At 39.4% G+C, this 12,413-nt stretch overlaps 1 protein-coding gene across 4 annotated transcripts in view; it reads right to left on the bottom strand.

Annotated features, from left to right (window-relative positions):
• LOC308073086 (uncharacterized protein F13E9.13, mitochondrial-like) overlaps positions 1-12,413 on the bottom strand; it is a 53,983-nt gene that overhangs the window by 18,019 nt on the left and 23,551 nt on the right. The window contains exons 6-7 of one of the 4 annotated variants that reach the window (XM_080410842.1): positions 11,252-11,351; positions 6,209-10,410 (exon numbers count right to left, since the gene is read on the bottom strand). In XM_080410842.1, the coding sequence (XP_080266968.1) occupies positions 10,269-10,410; positions 11,252-11,351 (242 nt within the window). In that variant the 3' untranslated portion in view covers positions 6,209-10,268. The other 3 variants (XM_080410839.1, XM_080410841.1, XM_080410840.1) reach the window with 3 other exon arrangements.

Raw genomic sequence — 12,413 nt, 5'->3', positions numbered from 1 at the left:
GGTGTATCTTCAGACATCTCAAGATGTATCTTAAGAATTCTCACATGCATTGAACAGAACACGTAAATATTTGCAGGATTATACTGTAGCTACAACTTCAAATGCAATTGGGATGTGTTTACATGCTTGACTGTAGTTAGGTTCCAGTGTTTTGCTACTTCTTACTGTTCCGGTAAAGTTTCCTAATTTTTGAGCTACTCTCTACAATTTCACTCACAGGGACATGAAAAATAATTCTATAAAGCCTAAAAATAAACTTGGTTCTGTTAAAAAATTCATCATTTCACTCCAAGGCTTCTACCAGCTGGGCTTGTCTGCTTTAGGTTTGACACCCCTGAGAGCTACAAGCATGACTTATAAAGATGAGCAAGTTTACATGAGAACAATTAGATCCTTTTTTAAAAAAATCTTTACTTTGACAAAATACTGTCCAGGGCACTTATTACTGGGAGGCATTTATTTTTGGCAATCTTTCACTCACTTTTAATACCATACTTATGTTATTTTCAAATTTGGAGAGGTAATATCCAAATAGATAGGCTTCTCTATGTGTACTTCTTTCAGGTTTGCTCATTACACTCGTTAAACTGTTTAATTCTCAAGGATCTACTGGAGATACAGTGAAGACCCCCTGAACACCAGTTAAGAATAAACCTGTAATGAGAATAAATTACACATGCATATGAATTACTACAAGTCCTGTAAGGAGTGAGACCTTTCTACATAAACATCTGCCGCGGAATTAAATCTGATACATTAATAAAAGCCCTCCCCACCCAAATCAAACAATGTAAGTGTAACAGTTAGCCAATCAGTTAAAAGAATAAACCTTTTAAATAAATAAATTTGCGCTTCACCAATTTATGTCACTGTGGTACTTAAGGCGAAACCTTTTAAAGGAATAGATTTACTGTGCATACAGATCTCCACTGGGTATGTGTAATTATGCAAAGGAAAGGCATTACTTTTAAAGTGGATGAATGGCTGATACTTTTTGATTTACTGCTAGAAACAGAAAAATGGTAATGGCATGAAATAAGCATTTGCAAAACCGTTTTGGCAGACGGAAAATGTTTGATTTACCTAGGGCATCCATCAGGTTCTATATTTTAGATCAAAGTAGATAAATGGAAAGGCAAATGGATATTTGGGAAAAAAAATCTACTGCTTTTCTGTCAGCTGTGAAAGTTAAATGTTTGGAGGGGGAAAAAGCCCAAGGCTCTTTGGATGGAAGGAAATCACGATTCATCACTGCTCTAGCAACTATAGCTTCCTGCATTTACCTGGAAAGGTGAGAATTGCATGGAAGTAGCTTAAACTTTCTCATTCTGGGCCTGATTCTGAGAGGTAATTTGAAGGTGGGTGCCTGGCAAAGCTCAACATTCGCACCCGACACTGGAAATGGATAATGCGTACCCTGCATCTTACTTTCCTCTCAACTCCGAGTTGTTCACTCTTTTTCTGTCCTCTTCTGGATTGAATTCATGTTGGCAAAGAAAATATGTTCCAGACAAGACATACACACACCCAAAATCGAAAACCAGCGCCTTCTCAGATCCTTTAAAAAATTCCGTGCAATAGGAAAGCACACTGAATGCAGAATAAGACTTACTGGGCAATTATCTGTGACAAGCCAGGAGACTGAAGAACCAAAAATCAACTTCTTCCTATGACAGAATTATTCCTAGAGGTTCCTAGTGAAAAGCGTGATTTCTGAGCATGCCATCAGCCTGTTCTGAACTCCCTCTATACTGAAATGCACCACCAGGAGCCGTGTCATCGATGTGTTGTGTCCAGCCCTTAAAGCATCGCTAGACCTGTGGTATATGTGTCACACAGATGGCCTGAACACGCACAGTTAATCTGAAATGTCTGGGACACATCCAGTTTGTTGTGCTTGTGAAAATCCACAGGAGGGCACATGCACAAGAGCCACAGCCACATCAGATTTACCACGAGTGCATACCATGGGAAGTGGGCATTTCCAGCAAGTGGCGAATTTGCTATACCTGCCCAGTAGAAAGGATTTGCTCACATGCCAAGAAAAGGCTGGCATTACCAGACATCTGGAAATCTTGACAAACATACTAATCCTTGAACATAACCTCTTGACAAAACAGCTGGCTGGAGGAGGACACATCTGTGATACGTCCCTCTGCCTGCTCCATCAGGGAATAACACAGAGTAGGGTGTGGTCTTTCAGTTCTATCCCCATCATTATGAACACGAGCAGCAAATCCATCAGTTAACTTCTGCATCCATTTATTCTGTGGAAGGGTTGCCCAGCTCTTAAGAGGTCAAAGACCAGTAAAAACTCACTTCTTTTGCCCAGATAGGTAAAAAAGCCAGCAGGACTTAAAATTACACAATAACAGAGTGCTGGCTGCTCTCTAGGATACCCGTTTCATACATTTATCATAGCAAAATTAGTAGATATCTGCTCATGCTGACCTACATGGCCTGTATTTTTAACTCCGTAGCTTACTTTTGACCACTGAAAATACTGGAACAGGTTACCGAGAGGCTGTGGAAACTCCATCCCTGCAGATGTTCAGTACCTGTCTGGACAGGATCCTGAGCAACCTGCTCTGGTTGACTGTGTTTTGAGCAGAGGGATCGGTCTAAATGATGCTCCTTCCAGCCTCCACTGTTCCGGAATTCTGTGGTGAAAATCTTTCCCTTCAATTTTGTAGGTACACTTGCCTTCCAAGAAGTAATTAATTGATCATACCTCTGCCATAAGCCATGGTTATCACTGTATACAGAGAGTTCAAAGATGCAGAGTTTGTGGAGTGGATCAAATCCTCTGCAGTGATCTCCAGTTATCAACAAAAAATGTCCCCCCAAAAAAAGAAATTTTACCAACAAAAGGGTCTAAGAAGGACGATGCTAGCTCTCTGCTGCATTCCAATACCTGTGACTAGTAAACAGCCCTTATACATCAGGCTTTACATACACAGCTCCACAGAGACGAAAGCCAATCCATCTTCAGACCTGGCCTAGCAAGCCTATATGCCCCCCAACCTCCCCAAGCTTATCTTTAGTTAAGCCTTTCAAACAGCAACCCTGCTACAGACTTCCACATACATAAACTCTTAAAATCCAGACTGAAGAGTGAGACTGCAGGACGCAGGATGCAGGCACACCTGTAACAGCCAATACACCTACGTGGGCTGAAGATTTGTGCACATCCAGGGATAGCTGAAAGTTATACACCTTGTCTGTAGAAAAAGTCATTGCAAGCTTCCATGCAAGGAATACAGTAAGCCTTAAAATATTGAGCTAGAAGTAAGGCCAGACTGTATTTCTCCCCCTGTAATAAATCAGTACTATATGTATATATTAAATCCAATCCCTTGATGTGTCCAGTTTCAGTAATAAAAACTTAGAGAGCAGGGCAAAAGTTATTGGGTAGAGATCGATATGCTTGCTTGTTGTCCTTGATTGGCAATAATATGACATTTTCTCCTTGACTGTAAGAAGCGCTTTTGTGATTTGGGAGCATAAAGAAATTCTGTACTTGACAGATTTATATAGTAGGAATACGCTAATGTCCTTTGACCCGCTTAAGAATAAATACGACCTACCAAATTGTCATTTTTATGGGTATTTACAACTGAGGCACTTTGTAAACCTAAGAACTAATATTTCCCAAAGGAAATCTGTGCTCTCGAATCTTGATAAATTATTGAAAAATACAAGCCACTACCAGCCCTACAAATTTTCTCTTCTATTTCTCCTATTTTTAGTTACATAGGAGGTGTCAAAGTAGATTGGACCACTGATCTATTTCACCGGGTATTTTGCTGCAGCCATGGTTAGTGCTTCAGAGGGATCCTATAATATTTTTGGCTATTTGATCAAGGCAGCGTCAAAAAAATTCTTTCCTGAAACTTGACGGTTTTCAATGCCCGATTGAAATATTATTCATGTAATTCTTTAAGCTCTCAAATTACTATTAGAAAAGTATTACAGACTGTAATTTCTACAGCCCAAATGCCACCAGCTGCATTTGCTCTCATGAATGCTTCAGTTGATGCTTTAAACAGACAGTGCAAGGAATAAAATAAGCCATCCTCGTTCACCCAAATTCCAGTACTCATCACCTCACGGGTATAGTGCTAATACTGTGTAAATTTAATAACACAGTACCAACCAGCTACATCCCTAGTTTCTTAATTCTGCAGGCCAGGTGACCCAGGAAGCCTTCATTTGATCGTTGCATCTCAGCTCTACTTCATCTCACCTACCCATTCACTTGCCACATGAATTTCTCCCATCACCTTTATGCTGTCTCTGCCCACAAAGGCTTTCAGAAAAGTCAAACCAACTACCTGCAGAGGAGATGGAAACTAATGAGATGAGGACCTCTGCCCTTCACAATCTTCCTCTGGAGGATGACCGCGCACAACCATACCTCTATAGTTTTGGTCTTAAGGAAACAGAAGTTTCCGACACAAAACTGATGATTAATATTGTCATCCATAACAGAACAGTTGAAAGCCATTTCCTTTCATCCTTATTTTCCAGCTGACAGTTGACAAGAAGTCAACACTATTCAGGATAGTGTCTAAGACATGAAATTCGCAGTATTTTTCAGCAGAGACTTATTGTTTCCCCCTCTTGGTTAAATCCCTGTACAACAGCACAGATCCTCTCAAAGACTTTCAACGCATCAGATTTTGACTAAAGCATCATGACGTGGCACTCATCTCTACTTTTACTCCATTTCTAAGGGCAGCTGCTTTTCTATTTTTCTTTGCGCATCTGTGGACAACAAAATCTTTTCTCTAGCACAAGAATGTCTTCATTAAGTCAGTTTCTGCCTTCAGCTTATTCTTAGTTTTCTGCATACTATAATCTATGTATATGCACAAGAAAGGCTTGAGAGGCAAACTGAAAAAAGCAGGAAGCTGGAACAAACAATGAGGCAGTAACTGCGGGAAACTTAAGCGTCTTTTCTTGCCCTTACTGTGCTGCCTTCCTTTTCATCCTTGTTTACTGTTAATTTGGGATTCCTCTGACATTTGTATGAAACGATATCAATGTCTTCTGCTTTGTGACCTCATTCTGACAGCAGTATGACATGGCACAGCTAATACAGTGACTGGTACAAAGTAAAAAAAATCTGAGTTTAACTACTATTTTGAGTACTTAACTTTGTATCAGATTTGGCAAATTTAGATATTTAAAACGTCTTGTACACTTAACTTGCACTTTAGCATTTAATGTTGTTCATTAAGTAATAAAAAGGTCTTAAATACCCACTCATTCCTCAGCTGCTACCCCCTACACTGGATATTCCATCTCCCTTTCCACAGGTAGTAGGACAGAAGAAGTTGCATTTTAATATGCAAAGCACCCAATAACCCAGTGATCCATGCAACCAAACAGCATCTTTGTCACATTCATTTCAAGAAGAGCGACATCTTTCAGAAAAAGAAGTTATGGAACACTAATGTTTGCTGTCTGACACTGAATTTACTTTGTGAAACAATGAAGATCTGGACAGTGACAGGAAAGAGGCAAGTTAGACAGAAGTAGTTTCAGCCCAAATCAGAAAAATCCCTTTTTGGTATCTTGAAAGAAACCTACCTGTTAAGATAAACAGATTTTTTTAATCAAGGTAATTAGCCTCATGCATATTTTCCTATGCTGAATTGTTCAGCAAGCAACATCTTAGGCTGACCTTACCTTTACTACCTCTGAAGCTTCAAACTGTAAGCAGAGAAACAGACGATGTGAACTGCAACCCTTTTGCCTCATGTGAAAGGCTTTCCTATTTGCATTGCAGAAAGACTCTTTTTCTCCCTAAAATTATCTGTGCATTTGAAGACTGGAGTGAAACAGCATCTATTACTCTCAACATTTCACCAGAAACCATCTGGCCTTACATTTAGCTCAGCTGCTGCCTCCGTTTCCTCGATTCGCTGCAGACCTACAGAGGCTGACGGGAAGGAGCGATGACTCTCCGACTGCAAGCAGAGCACAGGCGTGAAAGGGACGCAGCTTTGAAGGCTGGAATACTTCAGTGCCCCAAAGGCATCAGTCTGAGATAGTGCACAGGCAAGTTGTAACTTTGTCAGATAAAGAATAATCCAAGGGAAGTACTGAATAGGTCTGTCCGGACCTGAGCGAGCGAGTGTCAAAGACTTTTCGACAGACAAAGTCAGCAATACGAATGCAGTCAGGAAACTATGCAACATTTTCAACTTCAAATTGACCAAGTATGGACTTCTCAACAGAAGATTCCTAATCAGTCACAATATGAGAGCAATGTGACCGAACTTACTAGTCCTAACACAAGTCTAACACACAACCTAAGGGAAACAGGCTTTTTATCCCTAAAACAAGCATTCAAGGGATCAAATAATCCTTGTCACTAAGAGTCAAACAATGGTTAGAGTAGAAGAAAAAAAGTGAAGTCCTGCATTACCTCAACATGAACGATTTCTTGCAAACCCCAATACAAGCACTGGTTCTTATAAAAGCAATGAGCTATCTGGGTGCTTTCCCTGACACTTCTATGGCAGGAATCCAGCTCTGTCTCCTTGTAAAGGATTTTAAGTTCTGATGGTATTCCTGCAGTAGAGTGGAGGGGAGGGTCAATTCTACTACACACCATGGCATTTTAGCCCATTAAAAGAGTATCTCAGCTCAATTCTCCACAGTTCCTGAAAAATATATGATTTAGGTCACTTAGACATCCAAGTGCTGCAAATATGCAAGAAAAAAGTCACAGACTGTTCTGCTCCTAAACACAACTCCCAAGTTCCTCAGCACAGCGAACACTGACTGGATGTTAGGGCAAAGGCGCAGCAAGTGAAATTTTAAGTGAAATGAAACCTTTAATGGTTTATTTTTGAAGATACATACCTCTAAATCTCCCCTTAAACCTAAGAGCTGTGAATTCCAAGCATGGCTTTTGCTACAGATATCACCCCTTCCTGCCACAATTATCCTGCCAAACTTCAGCTTTCATTTAGGAAAAATGCCTCCCTAAGTACACATACCAGCAGAGACACTCTCTGAAACATAACCTAGGTGTGAACTCACAGAGTCTTAACTGAAGAGGCTGCAAACAGCCTGAAACTACAGCAAACATCCCCATTCACTTCTCTCAGGAGAACCATGCAATGCAGCAATTTGTCATGGACTTCAAGACTTTGCTAAAGCCAAATATTTTGGTTTCCTTCCCCCTTCCTGCTCTGCCAGCACCTGCCTGCAAGCCCTTTATATTGCTCAGTTCCCCCCCAGTGAGGAATTTGTTGTAAGAGGTGCAGGAAACAAGAACTGGAGTCCAACTTGTAATCAGGGATTCTGCGGAGTCAAAATAATAGGATGAAAGAACAGCGTAGCAGCTGGCTCAGCTGCCTAAATGACACAGGGAAGAAAATTCTCTGAAAATTATCTGTAAATCTTACAAGCTTACATATTTTCAGGACCAACATAGGTAAAAACCACATTTGTTGTCTTAGGTCCAGATAAAAATACTTCAATTTTATGAATGGAATGAGGTTACATTAAGATTTATACATTAATTTAGACCACAAAGTCTATTATTACCAGTGAGTTTTACTTATCTATAATTCCACTAAAAAGACCCCCACTTTTCTAGGCATCTTCCCTGTACTAAAGACGATGACTCATGTAAAGTGAGTTTGGTACAAATGGCCACTTACATTCTCTCTGCTGGTTCATAAGTTAAGAGTGAGAACCACATGTGAAATTCAGGTGGGCAATTACTGTTACATTTTCAAAATCTATTTTTAAGGGTTTTTTTCTGCTCACCACAGAACAGACAAGAGTAAGTACAGTAACTATGCAAGAGCAAACCCTGAGAGAAAGAAGAGCTCCAACAAGAAGGGGAGGCCACTATCTGACATTTGAAAAGGGCAAATCGAAAGCAATCAACACCCAACAAAATGCTCAATGTAGGATGAGGTGATAGCATAGGATATGCTTAGGATACTGTAATGAGGCTAACAAGTGCTGTGTGTTTTAACATAAATTAACACAAGATAATCTCTTCACATATTTAAGTGATGCACTTCAAATTAATTAATACATATTTAATAGAAGTCTTCTTGAACAGCTGTTATTTACTTCTGGAGTTTCTACACATTAGCACTGCCTCTTTGTTCTGCTCTGAAGTTGTTCATGCTCCAAAGTACTTTAACAACTTGGGCTGTATAAAAACTGAACAGTCTTCCCAGAAGAGACAGCCTTTCTGATAACTTAATATTTTTACGTTAAATATTCAAACACTTTCTGAACAAAAGGTCAAATTCTACTTACAGCATCTGTGTAGAAACAGGCAAGCAGATGCTTAATGCTGCTAGACAAATAATTTCGGCACAAAGAATGATAAAGAGTTGGTGATCAGTCACATTTCCAGGCTTTAAAATCAGCTTTCCTTTATTTCTGTTCCCTAAATTCTGCACTTACTATTCATGTGTAACACTACAGACCTAACTTATGGCCTGTTTCTTCCCTAAGTGTTACACAGTGGTATGTTAAATGAAATCCTGACAGTGAAAGTGCTGTCTACAGTAATCATCGCATGTTATGACTATTACACCAACTCATTAGGGTTTTTGTCTTACAAAGACTACTGCATATGGCATTACTTCATTTAGACCTTGCACACAGCGTTGAAGTAGTTCTCCTCACCACCACTTTTATTCAGATGACAACCCATTTGACTTCCAGCCACTTCTGAGTTTCCAGGATGTGAATGAGTGGAAGCCCAACCAAGAAACGTGCTGGTAACACATTACATTTTCACACTCGTGGTGATGCATACAACTTTTGGTAACTATAATCAGTTTCTTTAAAAACATTTATCATCACTAAACTGTCCTTATCAGTGTATCCGTTGTAGTTTTCAGCTGACTTCTTGAAGATGCTTATTCTTACGGCACTAGAGCACTGGCTAGTACTCACTGCTTACATGTCAGCCTTCCTAGCTCACAGGCTTACTGAAAATAACTTTCAAGTTAGCAACAATTGTACTAGAAAATATTTGTTGGGACAACCATCATTAAATCTTCTGTGCAATGATGTATGGAAATATATGTGACTTGTGAAAGGCAGAAAACCGTCCTGAACACACAAAGGTGAAAAATATGTACTGATTTAAGCACAATGATATTATGATATCTAAATTCATTCTTTTTTTACTCATTGCAGTGCTTTTCACAATAAAGAGATCAGATGGCACCCATTAGTCAGGCTAAGAGCTTAAAGACTAAACCAGATCAACGCTTTACCTGGTAAATATGCTGTGGGTGAATGAGTGTGTGGAAGAGATTTAGAAAGCATCTTCACGATCCTCAAATAATTCTGCACTGTCTATACCAGCAACTTGGAGTTAGAGCTGCAGATGCAAGGAATGAGGAAGACTTAAACTGACTTAAAACGACCTAAATTCACACCCTGTCTCCAGGAGTATGGCTGGCACAAGACTGGGTTAGCTTTCAGCTAGAATCAGCTTCCTACCCCCTGTGAGGCCACACGAATACTGCTGCCGGCACAGAGAAACTGTGGGGACAAGTGGTTGGGATGGAACTGTTGGGTTTTATGGAAGCCCAAACACACAGCAGATTAAAACACCTGTGTAAATGTGGACTTGGACAAAGTAGTGCCAGCCACAATAAACAGGCCCCTAAAAGCATTTCTATGCATTGAAGCTTTGTCAGCATGTTTAGAAGGAAAAGGGAGAAAATCAGAAGAACGCCAAGGTTGTCATAAGGTCTAAAGAATCTCTTTTCCAGGAGGTCAGCACACCAAAGACATTTCACTGCTTTTGACAGGAGTCATATTGGAGACAGACTGGTCCAGGAAAAAGAAATCCGAGGAGAAGACAACCTCATACTGTGATGTTCTGGAATCCCGTTATGTTAATGAAACTAAACCTCTTGAAAATCTTTTTGCCTTTGGAAGGAGGAAGTATCTTTTGTTCAGAGAAGCATGGGCACTCTGCCAGTTGACAAAAAATATGTTTGTACACTTGCTTTGATATCTACGATATAACTTTCATTAGCATCAGAAGTCTGATGCATGGATGTCCAGGAAAGAGAGAGAGACCCCAGAAGACAAACTTAGTTCCCAGTCCCAAGGAATGAAAACATGCACCCACATTTTAAACACCCATGACATAACAGGTATTCATTGAGTTCTTTTAAACTTCCTTAGAGCTAATGGATCAAATTCAAGGGGAATCTCTTAAAACATACAGTGAAACGGTAATATTTTTCCTCTACATTTTACAGGAAAAATGAAAATCTGTGTTTACCTGTCAGCTGTGGTAGAAAGGTTTCCATCATAATTACACATTGTGTGTTGGAAGGAACCTGGCTGTTTTTAACATCACTAATACTAGTCTGGAGAGGTACAAAGCTGTAAGAACTTGCTCAAAAATAATAATACACCTTTATTAAAATTTCCAATTTTTGCAAAAGCATTTTGATTAAATTCCCATTCTACTTGAAATGTAATCAAATATTTACATTTATTGTCTAGTAAGTATTGTAAGTAAATCAATTTCCCAATTATCTTACATTTCTGTATGGTATACAATTACTGCATTTTTGTAATAAATGCACAATTTAATGAAAAAATAACGATCTTGAACTTTAAAAGAGCCCTTCATTTGAAGAGATGAAAGTGCTGTACATTCATTTATTATGTCTTACAACCTGTGTGTCGTATGTACTATTATCATCATTTTACAGATGAGGAAACTGGAAGGCTAATTACCTTGTCCAATTTGCAATACTCTTAGCTGTAAACTCAGGGCATCCTATTGTACTCACAGGCAAAACAAAACTCAGCTCACCTGTGATGAATATTTACTACGAATTCTTAACCTCCATAAGCATTTTACTTATAGGAGAGAATGTATTACACAAGCCTTTGGAGAGTTGGTTTCGCATTGACAACGGCTTTGAGTGCCACAGAAATGTGCTGCCTAGAAACAAACATCAGAGCACCAGTTTATTGTAAAGTGTCACCACGCTTCCCAGCTAGTTACAGAGATGGCATGCTTCTTCATTTAATTTTATTAGCTATTCAAGCACACATTTGTGCTTTAATTCTGTATGATGTATCCTACTGCATTTATACACACACACACAAAATTACTGTTTACCGACAATCTCATTCTCTCAGTTTACTTATGTGTTCCATAAATTTCTTTACTCTGTCAGGATCAACACCATTTGCCCAATAACCTTCTTTCTTGAAATACGAACCAATTATTAAAGCATTTGCATCCAAGTAATTCCTCACGTTCTCCAGAGTCACTCCAGACCCAATCAGCACAGGAATCTTCACAGCATGTTTAACCTCTGAAGAGAAGAAAACCAAAATTAGGGTTAAGTTCTATCTTTGAGACTATCAAGACTAATTTGTGTAGTTTTTCAACAATAAGGAAAGGTATCAAGAAACTCATGATCACGGTATTTCTTACTTCTACTATAAAATGATGCAACTTCTTTAGAAAAAAACAGCTTCAGTTCTGAACACCTATTAAGAAAAATCTCATTTTTATTTTGTTTTGCATTCTGTTATTGTATGAAATGCTGCAGAAGGATATTCCTGGCCACATACCAGAGGGTGGTTTCAGCACTGTGGAAGAAATCAGCTGGGTCTTGGTACCATACCTGTACCCCTCTCTGTGCTCGAGGAACAACATTTAAGCAAGATTACGCTGAACTGCCTAGCAGAGAACGTACTGCATTTTACTATATTCCCTCATAAATTCATTTTTATTCCACATCCCTAGTAAGAAGAGATGCTAGAGGAAGTTTTTGCACAGCAGGACCCTTTTTTTTGTTACTGTGACTGTTACCACTCTGCTCGGAGGCTGCGTTGTGCTTGAGGTACTACACATACACGGAAAAGTACCATCATTTACTACTGCGTTGCAGTAGCACCCAGTATAGATTCCAGGCAAACCAGGCCCACTGCCTTGACAAACGAGTTACTAATACTGGAGTGACCGACCACGTTGGCTGCCATGGCCCGTGCAGAGTCTTAACTGTGTTCTCAATTTTCCTCACCTTAAGATACAAATAATCACCTCCCCCAGTGTTTCCACAAAGTAATCAAAATACAGCGACAAGAATAAGATTCCATTCTTGTTTCCATTCATTGTATCACCTCAGATCCTTTTTTCGAAGTCTGGTGAGATCATTACAGTGGCAGAACTATTCAGCAGAGCTGTGCTCATTACAATTCTTCAGTCATCAGTTTAAATCACAATAATGGTAGTTGGACTGGTGTGTATTTCTGCCAGGTCTCCTTGCTGAATTTATGCTATGTTGACAACTAGTAGAAGATCTTCAGTGAAGAAAGAAGGGCCTTATTCACAGGGAATGAAAAAGGAACATGCTCTCTACTTCATGATA

The sequence above is a fragment of the Falco punctatus genome (assembly GCF_963210335.1).
Source record: "Falco punctatus genome assembly, chromosome: 14".
In the NCBI taxonomy this organism is placed as follows: domain Eukaryota; kingdom Metazoa; phylum Chordata; class Aves; order Falconiformes; family Falconidae; genus Falco; species Falco punctatus.
Note: the sequence above shows the minus strand (reverse complement) of the source record. Positions and strands in the feature narration are given on the sequence as shown.